The 26,242-nt window shown below is 39.1% G+C and overlaps 1 protein-coding gene across 2 annotated transcripts in view; it reads right to left on the bottom strand.

Annotated features, from left to right (window-relative positions):
• Window positions 1–2,315: 2,315 nt before the first annotated feature.
• Window positions 2,316–26,242, bottom strand: part of PPP4R3B (protein phosphatase 4 regulatory subunit 3B) — a 66,830-nt gene continuing 42,903 nt past the window's right edge. The window contains exons 10-16 of one of the 2 annotated variants that reach the window (XM_049870521.1): window positions 26,003–26,044; window positions 23,945–24,103; window positions 20,404–20,573; window positions 18,047–18,186; window positions 17,455–17,618; window positions 15,429–15,631; window positions 2,316–3,970 (exon numbers count right to left, since the gene is read on the bottom strand). In XM_049870521.1, the coding sequence (XP_049726478.1) occupies window positions 3,875–3,970; window positions 15,429–15,631; window positions 17,455–17,618; window positions 18,047–18,186; window positions 20,404–20,573; window positions 23,945–24,103; window positions 26,003–26,044 (974 nt within the window). In that variant the 3' untranslated portion in view covers window positions 2,316–3,874. Of the gene's footprint in view, window positions 3,971–15,428; window positions 15,632–17,454; window positions 17,640–18,046; window positions 18,187–20,403; window positions 20,574–23,944; window positions 24,104–26,002; window positions 26,045–26,242 lie in introns of both variants that reach the window. The other variant, XM_049870519.1, reaches the window with a different exon arrangement.

The raw sequence follows: 26,242 nt of genomic DNA, 5'->3' as shown, positions 1-26,242 counted from the left end.
TACTTGAGTTTGAAAATGCCAATGTTAGCTTATCATTACTATTGTAAACCCTGGAAGTGGAGGGTGGTGGGGAAGACAGCTCCTTACGCTGACCAAACCAAAAAATGCTTTGCTGGCGACTCTGACTCGTAGCGACCATGGAGGACAGGGTAGAACTGCCCTGTAGGGTTTCTGAGGCTGTAATCTTGATGGAAGCAGACTGCCACATCTTTCTCCTGCGGAACGGTTGGATGGTTTGGACTGCAGACCTCAGCCAAGCAGTTAACCACTGTCCCACCAGGGCTCCTTGATACTGACCAGTTTGATATAAATTTCTGGATCCCACTGTCTTGGAGAGAGGGTATAGAAACTAGTCCATAGAACATTCATCCACTTAAAATTGGTTACTTCCTACCTGTGCACTGTGCTCTGTGCTAGGTTCTAAGCACCTAGTGGTCAACTAGATGGACAGGGTCCCCACCCGCACGGGGCTAGTGAAGAAGGCCCAAAGAACAAAACTTGAGAAGTGCAGAGTGGCCTAAGCCGGGCTGGCCACCTTGAAAAACTGCTGTGTAAGCCGACCGGAAGGCCAACCGCAGGGAGAGAAGGCAGCTGTTCAGGCCTTGGCTCAGACTGACGATCGGCCTCACGCTGAGGGGCTGCGGTGTCAGCATGGCTAGAGCAGGTTAGAACAGGGGGGCAGGCAGGATGTGAAACACGCTTGGCACATGCTGACTGCAGGGCCTTGCCCGGAATGCAAGGATTGTACCTTTTCCAAGGGCAGCAGGAAGTCACCAGAAAGTGGGAAATTTACATCAGCAAAATTTTCATTTTTAAGAACATGTGTGGCTACTGTGTGCAGACCAGCAGGTGGGTCAGAGTAATTGCAGGTACAGCGGGGGTGTGGCAGTCCCATGAAGAGGAGCTGTCCTGGGTAGTAGTAAGATGGATTTTAGCAACATTTGAGGCTGGGACAAACACGACTTGGAAAACTGACACAGAGGATGTTAAAAATACTCAATTTTGCACTCTTACTAGAAAAGCTATCCCAAAAGCTGATAAAGAGAACACTGCCGTCAGGTGTAAGTAAGTCTTTTGTGTGTGAAGAGGTCTTGGAATAGTTTTCTGTAGTCTGTTTGCTCACAGATTTCTTTCAGAAACTTGTAGTGGTTTGACATCCCACACCCACCCCCTTTCCCATTTACTGGCAGCTCCTGAGGTTTACATTCTAATTCCATTTTATCTCCCCAAATCTACAATTATATTACAGATAATTTTTTTAAAATAAAATTTTAAAAAGGAACACCCAAATTAGTTTAACAAAACTTAGTCACTTCAGCTCTACCAACCTTCAACCTGCAGGAAAAGCATCAGTACTTTGTTACACTTTTATCACCAGGTGGACAAGAGGAAAAGCTAGTGACGAATAAAACACAGGAATCTGTTTCGTGTAACTTTTTATTAAAAATAGTCTTTGTATCAGATACAGTTTACAGAGAGAATCTTAAAAGGGCCTTAGGCACACCAATGTGGCCTGTGGCCCACTCAGCTGAAGGAAGATATAAATTAAAGATATAAAAACTCAGATGTGCCTGAGGGTACTCTTTGAAGAAGCAGCTAACGTGGAATTTTCCTAGTTGTTCTTTCAAGGGATTATTTTGTCTTGTCATATCACTGAGGGTAAGCACACTCGTACCATGAAAACAGTTATCCTGCAGTTCAAGAAAACATTCACATTTCAGCTTGATGATTTGATTGTTCAAGACTCGTGGCCGTCCTTCAGAAGGAAAATTAGAGAACTCTTCGTAAGAACTAAAGCCAATACCTCCTACTGGACTAAGTCACTTAGGAAAAGCCAAGAGTAGATAGATACAGAGATGTTTGGGGCCTGGGCTGCTTAGATTACAAGAAAAAATTCCGTAAGAGCTCAGAAGAGAGAAGGGGCTTGATAAAAGCTGCTTAAAAGGAAATGTATTCTTATGATAACTTGACTGATCTTAGTTTAAAATACCCTGAGTGACTTTCTTTATGAGGTGGAAGAACCTTTTCATCACAGGCCCCCTCTTTAATCAGATGGAGGAAAACAGCAGCTTTCCGTGGCGCTCCTGCCCCACGAGGCCCAGAGACTTGACTTGCCCGTGGCCTACCTGCTGTGAGTAGTACAGCTGACCCTCGTTGACTCAGAGTTCTTTCATTTTAGTCTGGTGTGCAACCTAGTGGTATACGATAAATATCTGCGGGCAATTTCACTGGCTTTCAAAGGATCCGGTAAAATGGACAGATCTCAAAATAGGGTTAACTTATCTTTACAACAGACCAAACAAAAGCAACAATCATGGAATTACAGGGTCACATTTTAATTCCTGAATTTTACAGTTCCGCATTAATATCACCACATGTATACAAATGGTGTAAAACAAGTACAGTGGTATTTTTAATACAAAATAAACATCTGTTTTATGGAAAAACTATACTTCATATCTACACAGACAGCCCATTTTTTCCAAACAATAGCCAAAATTAAAATTAACTACAAAATCTCCAAAACAGGGTAAACTGCTTCAGTTTAAGCTATTCCAGGAAAAATGGACCCATAACACATTACAAAGGTGACCTAAAGATTGCAGCTAGAATTACTGTTTGTAGCTTTTTTTTTCCCAATGCATTAAATTGTAATTTGGGGACGTTTTTTCTCACTTGGGCATGATCTCAGATCATACGTGAGCACAGTAACACTAAAATATTTACAGTTAACTTGCTGTTCTAAAAATAAAACCTCTTAACAGTTTGCCTCGATTATGTTAAATTCATTTACGTACATGGAATGTGCTTTTACTCTTTAAAAAAGCAGCTCTCATGTTGCACCCTTGCTTGTTTGTGGAAAATCTTTACGCGATGCATGCTGACTCGGACGCTTAGGTAACTTCTTCTTGGTCCAAAATGGCTTTTGGATATTAAGTGCCATGTAATCCAGCACTATTTGTATGTTAGTCTTTATAAATTACACTTTAAAACTTGCTTGCAGCTCTCGAGAGAGACTTTACTAACGAAGCAGAAAATGACTTCAAAGTATCTTCCACAAAATACGGTCACTGGTAGGCAGCTGGAAACATCCTGCTCTAGTCACTACCCAGGTTTCTAGGGGAAAATCCCTCTGGGATCCTACTGTACTGATTCTTGGCATCAGTTCTCTCTAAAAGTCCTGATTTTGAAGTTGTGTTATATAACACTGCCCATTTTGAATCATGCTTGCTTGTGTTCATCAAAACAGCTCCTGAAAATTTCTGGTGTATAAAACTCAACATGCCCCATACTACAGGGTGTACTGCCCTCCAAAGACCTCTCACGCTGAATTTCTGTGAAATCTTCAAAGTGATGGTCCCAACAGCTTCATTTCATTTTTTTATGATAGATAGAACGTGTTTTCCATAAAAATTTCTTTTAAAAAGAGGCAACTGATTAAAAGAACATGGCCAGCACCATTATACAAGTAATGTTATTGGGTCTGCAACTGAAATTTTACAATTGTTTCTAGATTGGGTACTTCCTGGAGCAATCCTGCATTAACATTGTTTTATCAACCTCTTCCCTTCCCTAAACCGTCCCCAAACCTGGGACTCTCCTTGCTGAGAAATCACCTCCCAGGTTCTGGTTACTAACCTTTTTTTTTTTTTGACAACCTGAAAGGCAAACCCCTTAATTAGTAGCAAGCGATCAAGTTCCTGGGAAGCCTGGTTTTATACAGAACTAAACCGTCCTAGCGATAGACTGTCTGTTGCTACTCCTTGTATATTTATAAGTTCAGGTGAGAAAGCTTCTGATTCCAATTTTCAGCTCACTGAACAGTTGCAGCATTTCAGTAAGACCACGTGTTGAGGGTCCCCCAGTAACGACTTTATGAGCCAAGACGAGGTCTCTTCCTGGGGGATGTCTCTTCTTCTTCATCTTCCTCTTCATCGTCTGGATAATCCACTAAGCCAACCAAACTTCCCTAATGAATAAAAAAAAATTTTAACATATATAAATTAAAAAAGCAAACTTGTTAGTAAAAACAGTTACTGTGAAAGATATAAGAAATCATTTAAAAATTTTCTATACTATCACATATATCCATTCATTTCTCTTGTTTTACACTACAGAAGATGACAGGCAGCCAGTGACAAGTCTCCTTGTTCATCATGTATGTATTTCATTGCTAAATATGTCTTTGCTTTTTACTTTTGAAAAAAAAAAAAAGTTTAAATGGCTGAAGATAATAAACTCATCAAATGGTTTCTAAAAACTAATCACTAAAAATCTGAGGGCTAAGCAAAAAAAAAAAAAAGGAGGTAATCCAGAGTTTGGCCTTGTGAGTAATAAATGGATAAACAGAACCTTTCAAAATCCTGTTAAGCCTTTAACACACTACTCAGAAAATTACCTGTGCCCACAAATGTCTGCATTCATTTTGAACTGATTCCGTGAAGCCTAGTGACGTGTCCTACTGGTTAAGGGGTCTATTGTGCACAGTGTTTAGTTCAGACCCTTTAGACCTCTAGGGGTAAACAAGTAGGACTAAGCAGCTTCATATCCAAAGAACGCAGGCACTTGGCACTAACACTTCACTAGACTATAAATGCAACACTAGTATTAATAAATTAAAAAAAGGCCTCTGAGCAGCTAGAGACAGATATCAGGAGGCCGTGAATGAAATAAAACTTACACACTGTGTGTGTGTGAGAATCCTGCTGCTGCTTTCTCAGCCTGACACATGTATTTAAAGAATCCTGGGTAAGAAAGAGGCAGCAGGGCAAACTTTACAAATATAATGATTGTAAGCCTGACTGCCTGGCTTCAAATTCTAATGCCCCTGCATCTGAGCTTCCAGACCGTGGGTAAGTGATTGAACTTCTCTATGCCTTAGTCTCCTCATCCGTAAATTTCGTATAGTAACAGTACCTCACGGAACTATTTTGAATATTAAATTGAAAACAATACATGTAAAGCACTTGGCACAGCATTTTTATGTAGTTAGCGTTCAAAAATTGCTATTAGCTGCTATACTATTATTACCATTACTTTTGTTATTTGGTTTCTAAGACAAATTGCAAAAGAGGCGGAGATAGAAGAAATAATGTGATTTCACAAAGATGACAGCAAGTTAACAAAATGCTTAGGGTCATATATCATAATGTATAAATATATCGGTCCCAAATGGTTAACATTTAAAATGATATTTTATTTAAGATTAATACTCTATCTGAAAAATTCAGCTACACAATACAAAGTGTGAAATGCTGGAAGTAAAAAGGCCTGTAATCTAGAGATGTACCCTGTCAAAAGTTTGATAGATTCCAGACTTAATATACGCCTATAAATGTATTATTGTTTTTATAAATGAGTATCAGATTGCAATTATACCTACCCTTGCACAACTGTGTTCACCTGAAAATATCACCACACTTTCCGTGTCAGTACATACAAATCTATTTTCATCCCTTTTAACTGTTGTATTCCACAGTATGAATAAACCATCATATACTTAAAGAATTCCCTGGGGGACATTTGGGGCTGTTTCCTCAGAGTGTTATACTGTTTAAAAATTTGTCTCTAATAATGGCTTTTCTTATTTATTAATAAAATTAATCACATTAGAAAAAAAGATCTCAAATCAACAGCCTAACTCTACAATTTGAGAACTAGAAAGAGAAGAACAATCCAAGCCTAAATCTACCAGAAGGAAGAAAATAACAAAGATCAGAGGAGAAATAATAGAAAAGACGGAAAAAAACAATATGATTTATAAACCTTTGACTAGACTTGTCAGGGGGTGGCGGGGGGGAGAGAGAAGAATACAAGCAGGCAAAGTAAGAAATGAAAGAGGCGACATTACAACTGATCCAATAAAAATAAAGAGAATAATGACAATGTTATGAAAAACTGTACAGTAACAAACTGGATACACTAGATGAAATGGACGAATTCTTAGAAGCACACAACCCACCCAAACTAACCTAAGAGGAAACAAAATCTCCACAGACCTGTAACAAGCGAAGAGATTGAATCAGTGATCAAAAACCTCCCCACAAAACAAGTCCTGGAGCAGCTGCCTTCACCTGGGAATTCCACCAAACATTTGGAGAAGAACTGACACCAGTCCTGTTTACACTCTTCCAAAAGACAGAGAAGGAAGGAATACCCTGAACTCATTCTATGAGGCAAGCATAATCCTGACACCCAGACAGGACACCACGAGGAAACCACAAACAAATACCCCTTGAATACAGATGCAGAAATCTCCAACAAAATACTAGCGAGCAGAATTCAACTGCATAGTAAGAGAGTCACGCCATGACCAAAGGGAACTCACTCCCGGAACGCAGGGATGCTTCAACGTCACATTATCAATCAGTGTAACGTGTATCAACGGAACAAAGGAAATGGAACACATGATCTCTATAAATGCTGAAAAAGCATTTGATAAAATCTACCCTTTTCTTGATGAAAACCCTCACGAATACTGGAATAGAAGGGAAATTCCTCAATATGAGTAAGGGCATATACGAAAAGCCAACAGAAACATTATACTTAATGGAGAAAGACTGAGTGATTTCCCCTTGAAATCAGGAAAAGACAAGGGTGCTCTTGTCACTTCTTTTTAATATATTGTATTAGAAGTCCTTGCCAGGGCAACTAGACAAGAAAAAGAAAGAAATGGTATCCATTTTGGAAAAAAAGAAATTATTTCTGTTCACAGATGAAATGATCTGAACTATGGGAAGTCCCTCAGGGGCCACTAGAAAACTTCTAGTGTTACTAGAGGAATTTAGCAAAGTTGCAGGATACAAGGTCAACAAACAAAAATCAGTTGCGTCTCTATACATCAGCAATGAAAATCTGAAAAGGAAATGAGGGAAATGATCCCATTTACAATAGCATCTAAGAGAATAAGATATCAGGAATAAACTTATCCAGCGATGTGAAGGATTTCCACAATGAAAATCATACAACACTGCTGAAAAGGATTAAAGACGACTTAAATGGAAAGATGTTCCATGTTCGTGGATTGGAAGACTTAATATTAAGATGTCAATACCACCTAAGATGATCTATATATTCAATGCAACCATGATCAAAATGCCAACGGCCTTCTTTACAGAAATGGAAAAACCAATCCTCAGTTTCATATGGAATGGCAAGAGGCCTTGAATAGCTAGAAGAATGTTGAAAGAGCACAATAAAGTAGGAGGAGTCACACTTCCTGATTTTCAAACATTATACGTGGGCCTAATAACTTATTCAGCGCTCTTTTCTACCTCCTAGTTTGTTGCATAGCGCCTGTGTTCTTGAAAGCTTGTAAATGGCCACTCAAGGTACAACTGGTCTCTATTCACCTGGAGCAACAGAGGAAGAAGAAGAGTCGGAATAGGAAGAGGAAATGGAATGTGTGGCTAGTTGCCTCCATGAACAACTGCCTCCTTTGCCTTGAGGCCAGAAGAAGTGGGTGGTGCCTGGCTATTATTACTGAACATTTTGATGAAAGAGTCTATAGAATAATCCTGACCAAAAGAGGGGAAAGACAGAATTCAAATTCTCATGAACACTAGGCTTTCTGGGGCCATGGAGGCTGGATGAACCCCTGAAACTACTGCTCTGAGATAAACCTTAAACCAAAAACACCCCCTGAAGTCTTCCTAAAACCAAGCAGCAGTTTATTTAACTAGCAAAGAGTATCTACCTTACACATCATGCTCTTTGAAGATCTATCTGGGATTGAGGAGCATGGTGGCATGGTGGTTAAGTGCTTGGCTGCTAATCAAAAGGCTGGTGGTTTCAACATCAAACTGACAACAGCAACTTGGAAGATCAGATAAACTTAGGGAGCAGTGAGTTTATGTTAATGGGGGCCGGACAATTCAGAAAAGGAGGCGAGAGTGGCTGTACAACTTGAAGAATGCACTCACTGTCACTGAATTGTACACGTAGAAACTACTGAATTGGTGCATGTTCTGCTGTGTATATGCCCAACAAAAATAAAATAAATGGTGTAAAAAATAAAAAGAAATTGATCATATTGAGAACCATCTTTGTATATGGAACATCACATACTGCTATGTTAAGTTCTAAAGATGTTTGCATATGTATTCATAAGTCAAGTTCATCTGCCTTTTTTTTCTTTTTTAATGGTATTTTCTCTTAAAGCATTAACGTTTGTATAATTAGAGGGTAGCTCATGATCGCTAAGCTGCTTCTAGTCTCTCCTGAAGCCTCGTTAAATTACAAGTAATTTTAAAAAGTATATACCAACAAAGACCAAAACAAACAAACAAACTAAAACCAAGAGAGGAGAGGAGAAAATATCAAATAAAAGCTGTCAAACATTTCTGGAAGAGAAAAATCAGCGACGAGGTAACTCATTAAGCAGAGGAGGAAGCCGAGAACCAAGGACGTGCAGGGGGACAGAGATGAGAAACAGGAGTGAGAACCAAGCTGATTTGCCCTGAAGAACCCAGAGAAGACCAGGAGGCGAATGTGCCAAGACAGTGGGGAGGGCAGGGAAGACAGAGGATGTCAGTGGGACAGCCAACTGGGTGTCACTCCCACCCCGAGAGCCAGCAGGTACCTGCTCCACCACCACCACCACCACCGACTCCAGATAAATGAACCAGAAGGACTCTGTAGTGCAGAGGCCAGGCTGAAAATAAATACAATTCTAAGAATAAGTTTAAATTCTGCATACTGAGCAGAATTTAAATTCCACTCCCCCAGCTCCTGGCAACCACTAATCCACTCTGCTTCTATGGATTTGCTTATTCAGGACACAAATGGAATTATACATGGCCTTTTGTGTCTGACTTCTTAGCAAGTTTTTAAGGTTCATCTATGTTGTAGCAAGTATCAGTGCTTTATTCCTTTCCATGGCTGAATAATATTCCTCTGTATAGATGTACCATTTTATTTATCCATTCATTCAGTGACAGACACTTGGGTTGTTTCCACTTTTTGGCTATTATGGATAATACTATTAACATTCACGTACAAGTTTTGCTTTCAATTCTTCTGGGAGTGGAATTGCTAGGTCATATGGTAACTATGGGGAAAATACTAAATGATGCAGGAAGCATCAAAAGAAGATGGAAGGAATACACAGGGTCGTTATACCAAAAAGAATTAGTTGATGTTCAACCATTTCAAGAGGTGGCATATGATCAGGAACCGATGGTACTGAAGGAAGAAGTCCAAGCTGCTCTGAAAGCATTGGCGAAAAACAAGGCTCCAGAAATTGATGGAATACCAATTGAGATGTTTCAACAAACAGATGCAGTGCTGGAGGTGCTCACTCATCTGTGCCAAGAAATATGGAAGACAGCTTCCTGGCCAACTGACTGGAAGAGATCCATATTTATGCCTATTCCCAAGAAAGGTGATCCAACCGAACGTGGAAATTATAGAACAATATCATTAATATCACAGGCAAGCAAAATTCTGCTGAAGATCATTCAGAAATGGCTGCAGCAGTGTATCGACAGGGAACTGCCAGAAATTCAGGCCAGTTTCAGAAGAGGACGTGGAACCAGGGATATCATTGCTGATGTCAGATGGGTCCTGGCTGAAAGCAGAGAATACCAGAAGGTGTTTACTGACTAAGCAAAGGCATTCGACTGTGTGGATCATAACAAACTATGGATAACATTGTGAAGAATGGGAATTCCAGAACACTTAATTGTGCTCACGAGGAACCTTTACATAGATCAAGAGGCAGTTGTGCGGACAGAACAAGGGGATACTGCGTGGTTTAAAGTCAGGAAAGGTGTGCGCCAGGGTTGTGTTCTTTCAGCATACCTATTCAATCTGTATGCTGAGCAGATAGTACAAGAAGCTAGACTACATGAAGAAGAACGGGGCATCAGGATTGCAGGAAGACTCATTAACAACCTGCGTTATGCAGATGACACAACCTTGCTTGCTGAAAGTGAAGAGGACTTGAAGCACTTACTAATGAAGATCAAAGACCACACCCTTTGGTATGGACTGCACCTCAACATAAAGAAAACAAAACCCAAACCAAACCAAACCCAGTGCCGTTGAGTCGATTCCGAGTCATAGTGAAAACAAAAATCCTCACAACTGGACCAATGAGCAACATCATGATAAATGGAGAAAAGACTGAAGTTGTCAAGGGTTTCATTTTACTTGGATCCACAATCAACAGCCATGGAAGCAGCAGTCAAGAAATCAAAAGACGCACTGCATTGGGTAAATCTGCTGCAAAGGACCTCTCTAAAGTGTTGAAGAGCAAAGATGTCACCTTGAAGACTAAGGTGAGCCTGACGCAAGCCATGGTATTTTCAATTGCATCATATGCATGTGAAAGCTGGACAATGAATAAGGAAGGCCGAAGAAGAACTGATGCCTTTGAATTGTGGTGTTGGCGAAGAATATTGAATATACCATGGACTGCCAAAAGAACCAACAAATCTGTCTTGGAAGAAGTGCGGCCAGAATGCTCCTTAGAAGCAAGGATGGCGAGAGTGTATCTTACATACTTTGGACTTGTTGTCAGGAGGGATCAGTCCCTGGAGAAGGACATCATGCTTGGCAGAGTACATGGTCAGCGGAAAAGAGGAAGACCCTCAACAAGGTGGACTGACACAGTGGCTGCAACAATGAGCTCAAGCATAGCAACGATTGTAAGGATGGCTCAGGACCAGACAGTGTTTCGTTCTGTTGTGCAGAGGGTCGCTATGAGTTGGAACCGACGGCACCTGACAACAACAACATGGTAACTCACACGTGTAACTTTCTGGAGAACTGCCAGACTGTATTCCAAAGTGGCTGCACCATTTTACATTCCCATCAGCAATGTGTGAACTGGTTTCTTCACGTCCTTGTAACACTTGCTCTTGTCCCTCTTTCTGATCAACACAATCCTAATCGGCATGAAGCAATATCTCACTGTGGTTTCAGAGTTGCATTTCCCTAAAGACTAACCATGCTGAACATCTTTTCATGTCTTCATGAGCCATTATTGTATCTTCTTTAGAGAAATGTCTGTTCAAGTCCTTTGCCCATTTTTGAATTGGGTTATTTATCTTGTTGAGTTATAGGAGTTATTTCTATATTCTAGACACCAGTCCCTTATCAGATACATGATTTACAAATATTTTCTCCCATTCTGTAAGGTTTTCTTTTCACTTTCTTGATAGTGTCCTTCGAAGCACAATTAAAAAAAAATTTTTTTCATGAACTCCAATTTATCTTTTTTTTCTTTTCCTTTGTTGCTTGTGCTTTGCTGACAGATCCAGAAATCGTTGCTTAATCCAAGGTCATGAAGACTCATGGCTGTTTTTATCTATTGAGTTAAATTTTGTACATGATGTGATGCCAGGAATCCAGCATCATTCTTTTGCATGTGGGATATCCAGTTGGTCTAGCACTGTTTGCTGAGATGGCTACTTTTTGTTCATTTTTGGCACCCTTGTCAAAAATCTGCCTCAAGTTTTAATATGAAAGAAAATCTAAGGATCACCACTATGAAAGAGGGGATCAAACCAAATGGTAACAATAAACACCCATGTAGAGATTGATTTTTTTTTCTGAAACAAACCAATAAACTAAATAACAAAATTAAAATCAAGTAGAGTTTATGTATGGAAGGATGTTTCGAAACTAGGAAACTATAATTCATTATGGCAATAAACCTAAGAGCCATCCCTGACTCAGAGAAGTAAGAACTAGGCAGATCTTCCTTAAGCATGATTTTTAAAAATCACCAGAAAAACTGATAGCTTTCATAGTTCCTTCCTCATTTTTATAGCTTTAAGTTCTTTATTGCAATGGCCAATACCCCAGGACAATGGCTAAATAACAGTGGTGACAGCGGTATCCTGTCTCTGAAATATTTCTAATATCCTTCCTTAAGTACAAAGCTAGCTTTTGGTAGGAGACATATATATCATTTTAAGAAATTATGCTTTTATTCCTATTTACTGAGTGTTTATATTCAGAAATAATTATTAAAATTATAGTGAGCATCCTACACAGAAATACACATGGGAAATAACATATATAGAAGATCATGTACTACAGCAAAGATTGTAACTGGAAAAAACTTTCATGTCCATCATTGGGGCTAGTTATAAATTAAAATATAGCCACACACTGGAATACCTGCAGGAAGATTTTTATGTCCTGATATGGGAAGTTTGCCCAAGAAAATGGAAGAGAAAAAGCAAGATGCAGGGTTTTCTTCAGGGAATTTGTGGCAAGTGTTCAAGCATTCACTGATCTCATTCAGATTTTCTAAGTATTTTTCCTCGTGGTAAATGTGCGTGGTTTCCACCTATACAACTAAAGTAGTATTTTGCATCTTGACAGCATTCACATCTTCTAGAAAGTATTTTTGGTAGCACATTAGAGCTTTAGGGTGTCTTGCAAAGGAAAATAAAGGTGAACGAGTTCACACCTGGTCTATTTCATTTCCTTTAGAACCAATCAATCTGATTGTAGTAATCAAAACTGATGGTTAAACTGGGTAAACTGAAGGGCCCCCAGCTACGAAGGGCGAAGAGCCTTTACCGCTCGAAAGTTGCCAATTCACGGATGAAGACTGTAGTCAGTCGGGTCAGTGCTTCACTTCTGTGAACTCTCATCCTGCCTAATTTCAAATTCTGTTACAGTGACTGAGCAATTAATCTGTTTTCCAAGAAATTCTGGTTTTCTCTCCACTCCCCTGCCCTCAAAGATGCAGAATGAAGATATTCAGGAAGTTGCTACTAGTGTCAAAAAGGGTGAAAAATGGGCTTCTGTTCATATGTGATTCTGCTCATTCTTAAGAAAGGAAGTATCTGGAAGGACAATAAAATAAAAACTCAAGGGAACATGCTAGAAAATAGAGCAAGAAGACAATGAAATGAGTTACAGGAGAGAAAAGTTATGAAAATTGTTAAGATCAATCCGGATGGCCCAACATCCAAATAGTAAGTTACAGAAAAAGAGCATAAAATTCCACAAAAGTAAAAGATACAACTGCTCACTCAGCTAAGAATGACCAAAGGATTATCCTCACAAAATTTCAGAATACAGAGAGAAAACCCTGAGTGCTTCCAGGACGAAGAGTAAAAATCACATACAAAGGATCAGGAGTAAGGGTATCTTTGTACTTCGTGATGCAGTAACTTAAAATTTTTGAGAGAAAATTGTTTCCCATTTCATTCTACACTCAGTTAGACTGTCAGTCAAACATGAGGACAGAATCAAGCCATCCTCGCAGGCACAAAGCCTCAAATTTTACCTCTTACAGGGTTTTTCTCAGAAAACTACTAGAGGATCTGCTCCACCAAAATGAGAGAAAACATCAAGAAACAGAACAGACGTGGGATCCTGATGTGGCACGGCACGAGAAACGAGAGAGACAACAGAGTCCTAGTACAGCAGCCGAGGAAGCCTCCAGGTGACAGCTACATGGCAGGTCTAGAGAACAACCAAGCTAGACTGGATCAGGACACAGACTGTTCACAGCGTGGAACAGAGAGGTGTTCCGAGGGGGAGACTACGTGGGAACTAACCCGAGAGGTACGGCAAGAACTAGCGAGAGGTGTGTAACTACTGCAACAAATGTGAACAATGGCAATTATTCCAGAAAAGGCAAACGCTTACAAAGAACTCAATAAACAATATTATATTGACATTATAACTATAAAATCATCTAATACTATTGTAAACAAAGATCGTGCTACAGGAAGAGGGAGTAGCGAAGGTGAGCACGTGCGAAGGGACGCTCACCTTGCATGTGAGAAAGTCCTCATCTAACAACTGAAAGCTAGTGAGCCTCGTCCAAGCCTGTAAAGCAAGGCAGCAGCATTAGCATGTTGTCTAAAAGAGAAGCAGCAGCTAGAAGAGCTCAGGGGTGCCTCTGTGCAAAAGAACAGAGGACTGATTTTTCTCTTGTAACTTAAATTTGCCTTTCAGTACTATTGAGTTTAGAAAATAGGCGCATACATATTTTTTTTCAAAAAAGAAAAGCTAACATTTATTAGGAGGTGCCAAGCAGTGTTCTAGGTTCTCTATTTATATTAAACAATATAATCATCACAACAAGCCTACAAAGTAGGTGCTGTTTCATGCCAATTTAAAATGAGAAAAGTAAGGTCCAGAGAGATTCAATAACTTACTCAAAGTCAAACAGCTGGAAAGAGGCAGAGCCAAGATTGAACGCAAACAGTGTAACTCCACAGCACATATTCGTAATATAGTGTCAGGATATTATACTAAATTGCCCTATCAAAAAATGAAAATTAATTTTAAAATTTGCTAGTTGAAAACATAAAATGTGTTTCAAACAACTGCACAGAAGAATTCCACCAAAAAATACTATTCCTGTGATCTTGAGCCAAGAGCCTATCTAACTGCAATATTGAATAAAAGTTTTACGTTTTGTAAAACATTAAACTCAAACCTATATTCTGTGTTCAAAATAAGAAGCACTCTTTCAGTTACGTTCCCACTACTATGGCATTTCCCTCCTCTTGTCTTCTACCCTGATACAAACAGTCGTCCTGTATTTGGGTCTTTTTATTTCAAGCCACTCTTTTTGGGGAAAAAGGATGGTTACATACAAGAATAAAAAATGGAAAAGAACAAGTAAAAAGTTCCATATAAAATTTAAACTTTTTTATAAAAGAAAAAACTAACCAGTGGGAATATACATGCTATGAGAATAACTAAATGACTCAATTCACGGTAAGAAAAACCTAAGGAGCCAGTTCAAAAAGGCAAGACTACGAACAGACAACTCACACAGGAGCAAATTCAAAAGGCTGAGATTCAACCTGACTAATAACAAAGAACACACAACTAGGGATGAGAGAGTATACACAGTCTCCCCTACCTAAGTGGCAAAGATGAAAGATAATTATAACAACCCTGGCAAAGCTGCGGTGAGCCGGGCACACTCATACATACCATATAGTGCTTGTGGGAATACAAAGTGGTAGAGACCTTCTGGAGAGGAATGACAACATGTGGGAAGACAGTCTTCCCCAAATTCATCCAGGAAATAAATTAAAACACAACCACACCAACAGTCACATCAACGCAACACCAGGCAGGACTAAGTGCTCCAAAAGAGAATGAGGGTGGAAGAGGGCATCCTTACATAAATTATGATACAGCTAAATCAAAGGAAATTCTATGATCATCAACAACGTTCTAATACTACGGAAAAGTTCTTAAAATAAGTAAATGCAGGATACAAAACTGTTTGTAGAAGGATCTAAATTATGCGCCATATAAACAAACCCAAAGACCTGAAGAAAAATCAATAAAACATCAGCAGTCATGTTCTCGGATAATGTACATTGTTTTTTCGTCTTTAAAACTGCTTTTATTACCCAAATTTTCTTCAGAAAACAGGAAATAATTTCACAGATTAAAAAAACAGAGCCTGTCCGCAGTGCCTTGTCACATACCTTGGAGGCTGTTACTGACGCAGCCAGACCTGTAGTTTTGGAAGACGATCCATTTGAACTTGCTGGTGATGTGGGAGCCACTACAGATTTACTGTTTGCACTGTTAGTTCCGTTAGCAGCACTGGCGGAGTGGGAGAAAGTAAATTTGAAGCCACCAGAAGATGTCCTTTTGGGGAGGTTTTCCTTGTCTTCACTTTCCTTTGCTAAAATAGAAGCAGAATTTTGAACCTGTATCAATGTATACCGCTATGTGAATGCATCTGAAAAGGACAGTCACGTTAAAACTCAGAAAACACTGCTTTTCCTTTCTAAGAGCTGGAAGAATAGCGCATGATATGTACAGTGCTAAGTCTTCATAAGCTGGAATCTTGGCAACCTCACGATTAGAAAGGGCCTGAATAACCATACAACAAAATCAGCCATCCTATGCCAGAATCCCACACTGCCGCACCCAGGGTACGCTTCCGAAGACTCATCAGCTGTCTGACTTTGCCTTCTAATGTCTTCCTGCAGCTTCCACTCACTGACCCTCCACTTCTATGCTCCTTGTAACTTAACCTCTCCCACAAATGAACAATTCAAACGCCTATAGTCCTTTATTCCTTGGATATTTCAGGCTCCTGTATGTTTCCTTTATGTCTGAGGTGTCCAATCTGGTTACTATTATTATTTCTGTCTGATTTTTAACAGTGTGGCATCCAGAACAGATGCAGTCCTCCAAGTATGGCCTTACTGGTTCTATTGACAGTAGCAAGGGCAGTGGCAGCGAAGAGTAAAGGTAGGAGAATTTGACCGTGAGAGATACCTGACTCCCTAGAACATTTCAGCAGGCTTATTTGCTCCCGCAGGCTCAAGCACACAGCATTTACGGCGTTAATGAGTGAGGATGGAGACAACAGTTTCGGGGAAAATGTAATGAATAAATGAAATAGTACTTATGAGAACTGCCTTTAGAAAATTTCACATTGGAAATCACAGACTTATATAAAGTCCAGGAAATGTTTTTTTCCTTCAAACTACAAATTTTTATTAAATATTTAAGATAATATATGCAGGGTAGTATTCCAATAATGATAATTATTCAGGCTATATAAGTAGAGAGATGAGTTGTTTTAAAAAATACTAGTGAGATATTAGTTTTATAAAACAAGTTAAACATATTGAAAGCCAGGAGGAGAAATTTTACTTCTCTTGATATATCTTTATGCAACATTTATAATGATTTGAAAAATTCAAAGAGCAAAGTTACTTCTTTGAGCTCAGTTTCCTCAGGTACAAAAGGCAGCAGTATGGTATGGTAGCCGTGGTGTTTCCAATCACCTCACATGCATGCAAAAGCCAGATAATGAATAAGGAAGACTGAGGGCGAGCGGATGCCTTTGGAAATTATGGTGCTGGTGAAGGATGCTGAATATACCATGGCCTGCCAGAAGAATGAACACATCTATCTTGGAAGAAGTACATCCAGAATGCCCCTCAGAGGCAAGGATGGGGAGACTTCATCTCATGTACTTTGGACATGTTATCAGGAGGAACCAGTCCCTGGAGCAGGACATCATGCTTGGTAACGCAGAGGGTCAGTGAAACAAAGACCCTCAACAAGACGGACTGACTCACTGGCTGCAACAATGGGCTCAAGCATAACAATGACTGTGCGGACAGCACAGGGCCTGGCAGCATTTTATTCACTTGTACATAGGGATGCTATGAGTCGGAATTGACTCGATGGCACCTAACAACAAGTAGTCTGGAAGGTTTCTACAGATCTACATGGTCTCTACTATTACCGGAGATTTCAGTACAGAAATAAAGCCAACGATACTCATGCAAGGCAAAGTGTAAGCAGACAATGCAATTTCTAAACTGCAGATGAATAGCATCAGAAAATGTAAAGTTTCAAGAAAAATATTTTAAACACGTAAAGAACTTCCAAGCAAATTTGGAAAAGGTGCATAATTTTAAAAGGGCGTGATTCAGTACAAGATTCGTGTCTTTCGTGTTTTACCAAAATTTAGGATTTTAATACCTTTTTTAGTCTCCATAAATTTTTCATAACTGTCTGGAAAATCATCTTCCGGCTTAGATTTTTCCACTGGTGCCACAACTGCTTTTCCTTCCTCCTCTTCGTCTTCATTAAACCACATTTCTTCGTCCTCTTCCAAGGCTTTCGCGTCTCTGCGAAATCTGTTACTACGCAATATAGATGGTACACTGTAAGAAACACACCACAAATGCTGAGTAGCGATCTAAGGTTCATGACCAGACTAAAGTTGCGGAAAAATATGTGCAGCCCAGAGGCACTGAAGTAATTTCAACTCAGTATAACTTATATCACAATCATCTCCTCATCTCAGTCATGACACAAGACGTAACCAGAGAATACTCCGAACGACTTTAGAGACGGTTGGAAACTAAGCTACGTTAAACTAAATTTATCTTGATTTATAGTTGGGGCAGTAACTGGTCACGTAAAGGATTCAGGGCTGGGGAAGAAACCCTCACCTCCTCTACAGCCCTATGCTATCTAGTGATGAAAAGAAAATTCCTGTAAGATCCAAACTACAAACGATTCTGGACACAATTTTATAGGCTATAATTGCAATATACTTAAACAATACCTGTTGAGTTTCTGATTTTGTCTGTCTTTCTCTTGCTCATATTTAGTCTTCAGTCCTTTGAATGTCTGAACATATTCAATCGATTCAAGTGCCTTATAAAAGTTTTCAACTATATGGGCAGTGAGAGACTTGATATCTTCCTGTATAAGCACAAAATTCACATTTCACATATAGTACAATGCTTGTTAGGAAACAGCTTTGTCATTCTAAAGCTGATCAAAAGAGGGCTTTCAAAATCACCTTCTAAAAGCCAGGACTCCATAGAGAACGGAAAAAAGGAGATGCAATACACTAGAGCACTCCTGGGGAACTAGAATGTTTGAGCAGTAAATGGATTAGTCTAGGTCTTCTGTTTATTTTTTTGCATTTACACAGCACTTTACAATCTAAAAAGCATTTTCAGATACAATTCCATTTGGTCCTCAAAACAATTCTGTGAGACAAGTTTTATAACCCCCATTTTATAGAAAAAGAAATCGAGGCTCCAAGGGAGGCTGGATGGCCTGATCAAAAGTACACAGCTGGTTAGGAAGCAGATGTTTCTATTTTCAACAAACATTAAACCTGTTGCCGTCGAGTCAATTCTGACTCCTAGTTTTTTTTTTTTTTTTTTTAGGGACCCTACAGGACAGAGCAGAACTGCCCCATAGGGCTTCCAAGGAACGGCTGGCTGGTGGATCCAAGCTGCCCACCTCTGGTTAGCAGCTGAGCTCTTAACCACTGTGCCACCAGGGCTCCGGCTCCCCAGCGAACATTAGGTGTTATTTAATGACTTCACATTTAACTGCCATGTAATGGGACAAGCCTCATCTAAACAGGCACAGACTTCCAGACTATGTGACATAGAGTCTGACAAACTATATGGCGGTTTACCTAGAGACGAAAATAACTTCCTCTAAATTCTTCTTCTAAAATTCTAGGTGAACCAATCTAATCACTGCAAATCCATGGAGATCAAAGCAGACTCATTTTGTAAAAAAATTAAAACTCTAACTCAGGACTTTATAGATAATAAAATACTAGCTAATAAATACGCAGGATACTTCTCCAGAAGACATACCATAATCTGGTTACATTAAGGTTTTTAAGTCTTTCCAAGTTCCCTTAGACATCTCAATACAAAAATATGCAAAGAAGAAAACGGGGTAAATGGTTCTGGGTTCTACGCTGAACAAAAAAGGCAAGTTCAGTTTTGGGATTCGATGTACCCTCACCAACCGAACAAAATTATTTTCAGAAAAACAATCATGGAGATAGGAACGGGGCTGTGAACCCTACAACTCATTCATTTCATCAGTATTTCACCAAAAATTTTAAAGGGAAAAAGTTCTCCTCAGATTCATTAGAACAGTGCATTGTGAACCTGGGTTCAGGTACCTACTGAGATGGTTGCCTACGTTCCCTCTTTTCTAAGGCTAAAGGCTATCTACTTCAAGCCTCTCCGTCCTTTTAAAAATCATACTCTTGGCAAGTGGCTACTAACAGAAAAAAAAAATCAAGTCAGGGAAATCAGCTTCGTATGAGGGTAGCATGCCGTCAGCAGAGACCTGGTTTGTAAGAACACAAAACCAGAGAAGGTGTTTCTGACCTTGACTTCTTTTTTCAAGTTTTAGTCTTTGGCCATCTTTCCTGAGTATGTATATGTTGTGTGTAATCTGCTTCAAGGGTTTCACAGCTGTTAGCTGTCTTATCCCCGTTATTCACAAAGAGTTCCTTCAGATATTTTTATGACAAATTGATTGTGGCCTGAAGTTGAGTTAGGACATATTTTCTAGCTCTGACTGTGCTTCTAATCGAATGGATGCTCTTGAATAAGTCCCTTAATTACTCTGGGTGTCTCAATTCCCTCATTTGTAAAATAAGGCACCTGGAGCACTATATCAACTTCCGGGTCTCTTCAACTTGAAACTCAACTTGAGATTCCACCCTACCTTATATACATTTTGTGTCCATGTTAAACGAAGGAATGATTTTTCAACTTTTCTATTCATTTTTGTCACTAACCCTACATTAGAAAGCCACCTTTTCCTAAGAGATGGCATGAATGGCAATGCTTAACTAAAATGTCCACATATGCCCCATGTAATCCTAAAACATGTGGCCAATAAGGATGGAAGTGAGAAGAATATAAATATGAGCTAAAAGACTAAGCTGCATTTCACAATTTAAGATATTAACGTCCCTTAATGATAACCATGTGGCAAGTGAAAATAAAAAATAACAACTGATTTTTAACATTTCAGTTTATGAGAAATAGATTCTAAGACACAAGAAATAAACAATTTCAGAAGGAATGAAGAAATCACGTTGCTCACATGTATTTTTACTTAACTAAGAATCCTTTAATATAAACTTACCACTCTTATAAATTCAAACAACTCAACCACGGCTGAATTCAACAGATTGTACCGAGTCCCGTTATCCAGAAGAGCATTTACAACTGGCTCAAAAAGATTTCCCTTGGTGATGTACCGGTTATAGAATTCGTCTTTAAGGCCAATTATCCGCCTCATAAAGCGAAGGGCACCTAATTAAAAATACAGAATAAATTCACGTTCTTACTACATATTATTATCTAAGTGTCTTCGCCATAAAGCAATATATATGCTCTTTTAAAATGAAAAAGCAAAACTGGACCATAATAATTCGACTTTGAGAAAAAGAATTTTCAGAAATTCACTCAAAACCTGTGCAACTGTCTAACCAGAACTAATAACAACAAAAAACCCCAATAACTGGTATCTGGGAGATGAGCTCTCTGGCAGGCAGCTCCATGGTGGAGAGATTAAAAATGCTCAGAAGTCAGAGACTGGAAACACTGGCAGTACTAGTGGCAGTGCTGGAAGATGCTGAGACGACGAGATTAAAGATGCTCAGAAGGCAGAGACCGGAAACGCTGGCAGTACTAGTGGCAGTGCTGGAAGATGCTGAGACGATGCCGGAAGTTGTCCTGAGAACTCGCGGGGCTGTCATTCGGGTGGGCACAGGAGTGGTGCACCCTGCACAAGCCGAGGCTGCCTTGCCTGTCTGGGGGAAGGGGCTCCCGCTGCCCGTTTAGCAGGCGAGCTAAGGGTTTACGTTTCTGACCAGAGCTACGGTTCTGCTCCCACTGTCCCAGCTCCACCTGCCTGGGAAAATCACCTGTGAACTAGCCCTGCCTCCACATTACACTGACGCCATTCCCGTGTTCACCAACCACGTATGACACACACGCACTACAGCAGATCAGACTGTATTTGTAAAAGAGCAATAGGCAAATAAGCCAGCAGTAATAATTTGGCTTTTCACAATTTAAGACACTAAAAAGAAAATGTCCTTTTAACTGGTCTTTCCCTAGTGAGTAAGACAGTAAGTATTACTGCTAAAGTTCTTATAGAGCACAAAAGACTGTCATTTTGGTAACTTATTTTTGCTTCTTGATCCTTGCAACCTTTCTCCTAAATAGTTTAATTTATTCCACAGCTATCACTAGTCAAATATATTTTTAAAACACAAGGCTCCTGATTTTATAAGTCAGTCTCTCACTTCAACCCTCTGCTGAACGGACTGGAAGTCATTAAATGAAGAAGTTGTGACTATCACCCGAGGTTTTAAATAATACCAAGTACAAAACTGAAATAGGCCACACAAGGCACAAACATATGTTACCTGTAACACCAAACAAGTGTGGGGAGAAGTGCTAGACTTGTAACATCACCTCCTTTCTGCAGAGTATAAGAGAATTTCCTTAAGACGGAAAAGGCTGGAGCACTGGCAAAGGTGTAAGCAAAAAGGCGCCTCACACTGCTGGTGAGTAAACTGACCAGCCCACCGAGCTACAGATAACGACAGCGTCACTTAGAATAATGAAAATCCTGACACAATATAAGCATTTAATAATAGAAGACTGGGTCAATTACGATATATCCACGTTAATGGGAGCACCCCACAGTCATTAAAAAAAAAAAAAAAAGACATGGAAAAACCTATCATGAGAACATCAATCCTTCCAATGTTAATATAAAAATTTAATGTTATTCCAATCAGCAAGAACTAGAGAAAATTATTCTGAAGTTACTGTAGAAGACTAAGTGTACAAGAGCAATCAAGACAATTATAAAGAAAAGTGAAGTGAACTTAGCAGATAAAAAACCTTACAACAGAGGTACTGTAAAGGCATAAGGATAAACATTCCCATTTTTTTCATCCAGTGAACTAGATAGTCCAGGAATAAACACAAGTCATTTACTGCACAACAAAATGATATTTCAGTTCAAGGGGGGAAATATGGTTTATTTAATAAAGGTGTTGGCACACTTGGTTATCCATCTTAAAGAGAAAAAAGCTAGACCTTCACGTCATACCATATGCAAAAACAATTTTCAGATGCATTACATAAGTATAAAAAAATGAAATAATAAAGTTATAAGAAAGTTTAGGAGACTGTAAAATCTCAGGACATAGGAGACTAACCTAAGACAGAAAACTCAAAAGCCTTAAATGGGAAAGACGTATTTGTCAGCATAAAGGATTTTGCTCCTTTATTAAAAACAATACCATAAATAAAGTCAAAGACAAAAGGATAATGAGATAGGGACATTTTTTTCAATACATGAAAGATGTTATCATCTCTAATATACAAACAGTTCCTAAGAAAAAGAGGCAATTCACAATAGACAAAATGCAAACAGCACTAAATATGAAAACAGGTTATAGTCAGAGAAAACGTAAAAGTGGAATACCATATTTTTCGTCATCAGACTGACAGCATTTTTTTAAAGCAGTAACATTAAATGCTGGGAGAATGTGAAGTGCTTCAATCTTTTGGGAAAGTAATCTGGTGGTTGTATGTTAAATTAAAATTTAAAAGGACTTATTAAAAATATATAAGCCTTTTGTCCTGGCAGTCCTAATACTGGGAATCTATCCTATAGAAATAAATAGGTAATCCAGCACTTAAAAGATTTATGTACTAGGCTACTGACCACAGTGTCATCATAGTGACAAAAAACTGAAAACAACCTTACAACTCATCCACTGGAGAACAGAGACCAAAATGTGGAAGAACCAGCCAAAGAAATGTTACTCAGCTATCTCTGGGGGAAAAAAAGTCCACACCGTATCGACTGGTCTAAAGTAGCACTGAGAGGCTGAGAAATGTGTTATTGTGATCCTGTTTTGAATAAACAAAACAAAACAAAACAAAAAACCCCTATATATGCACGTGAAAAAAGGCATTTAAAAAAAAAAAAGAGGTAGTTAGGAGACTAATCTTTTCTCTATACATTGAATCCAAAGTTTAAATTTTGACTATAATCTTTATGGTCAGAAAAAAACCCCACAAGGTGCTCTTCATCTGGAGGGGGGAGGTTTCTTTAGCTCTACTTGAAGGGGGATTCATGAAGACCAAGGGATTTTAGGGTTTGCCAAAAATCAACACTGGAGCCAACAAAAGAATTTAAGTTTAATTGCTATTGGTCAGGTGGTCTGAGAGACTGCCCATTAAGTTATTTTGCAGGTTCACTAAATAATCTGAGTTACACAGAAACATTTCAAGGCCACATCTAAAAAATACAAAGAACCACTAGGAAACACCAGTCTGACAAAGCAGACTCAGAAGGCAGCAGGACCAGTTCCATCAATGAAATGATGTCATCCCACATGGGGCTGTATCAGAAGACAAGCTGACAGAACTGAAATGTGAGCAAAACGTGGGGCTGGAACCACTACACCCTACTGCTCTCAACTTTTTAAACAAAAACAGGGAACAGAAGATTTTAATACTTCTCACAATCACCTTTTTTAAAATAACATAGACATGGCTAAAAGAAAAAAAATTCGAATGGGTAACTATTATCTCTATTGAAAACATGTTCCATAAGGAATTTTATAAGAATGTTCAGTCGAATTGTTACTTACACAAAGCCAGGAAGGTATGCTTTGAATTCATCAAGACCAACACTCTTCTTAGCAAGTCTTTGTTCATGATGTAGTTTTTGATGTGGTATGTGTGATGTTCCACACAGAATGTGAGTAACTCTAAAATTAAGGCAAGCAGCTGTGCTGTTTGATAATTATCTACAAAACAAAGTCGTCACGTAAGAATAAACATTACAAATACACCTGAATAAAGTGTATAAATAAAGCCTACACCCTACAAACCAAAAACCAAACCCAGTGCCGTCGAGTCGATTCCAACTCATAGTGACCCTATAGGACAGGGTAGAACTGCCCCATAAAGTTTCCAAGGAGCACCTGGTGGATCTGAACTGCCGACCCTTTGGTTCACAGTCGTAGCACTTAACCACTATGCCACCAGGGTTTCCTTACATCTTACATTTCAGAGCAAAATTTAAACAGTATCTTCTCTCATTTTTCTACCAAGTAAAAAGGCTATAGAGATCTACTTTCTCATTAAGCAGACTTCTCCGGAAATATTACAAGTTACACCTATTAAGTAGGTAATTTCTAATGCTCTCACATTTGTATAAAATATTTATTAATGTTAAGAAGGAAGAAAAACTCAACAAAAAAAGCCTCCAGACACGATAAGAAAGCCCTCATGGCATTGATACTTTCTTGGCAATGTTTCTCTAATAAATGTAGTTATTGTACGCTCCTTGACAATATCCAAGCAAAAGTCAACACAGCCATCAGGAAATGGTGTAACACGGCTTTGTATCTGACACGTATGATGCCCCACACAGGGCGCAAGGAGCTCTGAGGTGAAGGCAGACCTTTCATCTGGTGCAGTATCTTTTACATCACGAGGTGTTTTAACATCAAGCTTTTAACATCCAATCCTAACGTCCACAAGAAAAGGCCTACTTAAATAAACTAGTCTTTTATGTTTTCCTCAAGAGGCTTTGGTTGATACATTCGTAGAATGATTCTGGAGTGCTTCCCCAACACTTGGTAAAGTACAGGGTCAGCGAAAAAGAAGATGACCCTCAAGGAGACGGACTGACACAGTGGCTGCAACAATGGGCTCACGCAGAGCAGCAATTTTGAGGACGGCGCAGGACCAGGCAGTGTTTTGTCCTGTTGTGCGCAGGGTCGCTACGAGTCGGAACTGACTCGGCAGCACCTAACAGCAGCAGCAGCAGCCTTGTAGAATAGGAAAAATAAGCGACATCACATAGTTCTTCTATTTTATTTACTCAAGAAGGTCACACATGACATAGATATCCTGTGGATTCTTTTCAATAACGGAATGACTGTAACATCCATGAAATACAATTCTGATATTTCAGAGATCTTTTCAAGTTTAAATGCAAGTCGTTTTACTTGCTCCAGAGCAGTCTGTAAAACAGCCAATAACATAGCCAATATTCGAATTAGTCCCTCGCCACTAAAAACAATTTCTCAATTCCGAAGTTTTATTTATAAAAGACTGCCTTATTTTTACTTTCCCAGATTAGGACACAAAATTCCTTATTCTATCTCTAACCAGTCTAATCTCTAAACAGCTTCCTTGCTTGAAACTGGCTGGCCTGACTGACGTCGGCTTTCGGACTGGTGATGGCCTGGGAGGAAAGACAGGAGGCTAAGCGCACACAGAGTTATGTATTTTCAGTGTGACCAGGCCTGGATCTGGTATGTGTACTCCAGACGGAAGCAACAGCGCTTAGACCAGGTTCATAAAAAGCAACTAAGCATAACGTTGTCATGAAGACTGGTTCCTAACTAACTGGTCTTAGTTTACTACATATCAGCAAGAACAAACAAAATCTTCAACTCTCAGATGCTTTCTCAAAAGAATGCCTGAAACCCAGGTAGAAATTTACAGAAAAAAAAAAATTCCAACTACAATTTCTTTCTATTGGAGAAAATAGATTTAAAAAAAAAAAAAATGCAAATCTATTCTTGGATTTTATGTTGAAAATATGCTCTTCTTAGCTTTGTATAAATGTATTACACCTTCAGCAGGAAAAAACTCAATGTGTTTCAGTTCATAAAATATGAGTTTACACTTACCTGGACAAACTGTGTTGTTTTTGTTAGATCCAACTATATTATCTAATAAAAAAAATTAAAATGAGCTGTTTCAGTAACAATCTCTCTCATTTCCCTACCACGTTACAACACACAAAGTACGTCTTCGATCATAATCTCATTTCACCCTCATAATAATCATTAAGTTAGCTGATTCAGGCAAATATTAAATCTTTTACTGAACTGGGTGCAGATATGGAATCATTAAAAGACAATGTAGCA

Source organism: Elephas maximus, chromosome 26, assembly GCF_024166365.1.
Source record: "Elephas maximus indicus isolate mEleMax1 chromosome 26, mEleMax1 primary haplotype, whole genome shotgun sequence".
In the NCBI taxonomy this organism is placed as follows: Eukaryota; Metazoa; Chordata; class Mammalia; order Proboscidea; family Elephantidae; genus Elephas; species Elephas maximus.
This window is presented reverse-complemented; position numbering and strand designations above follow the sequence as displayed.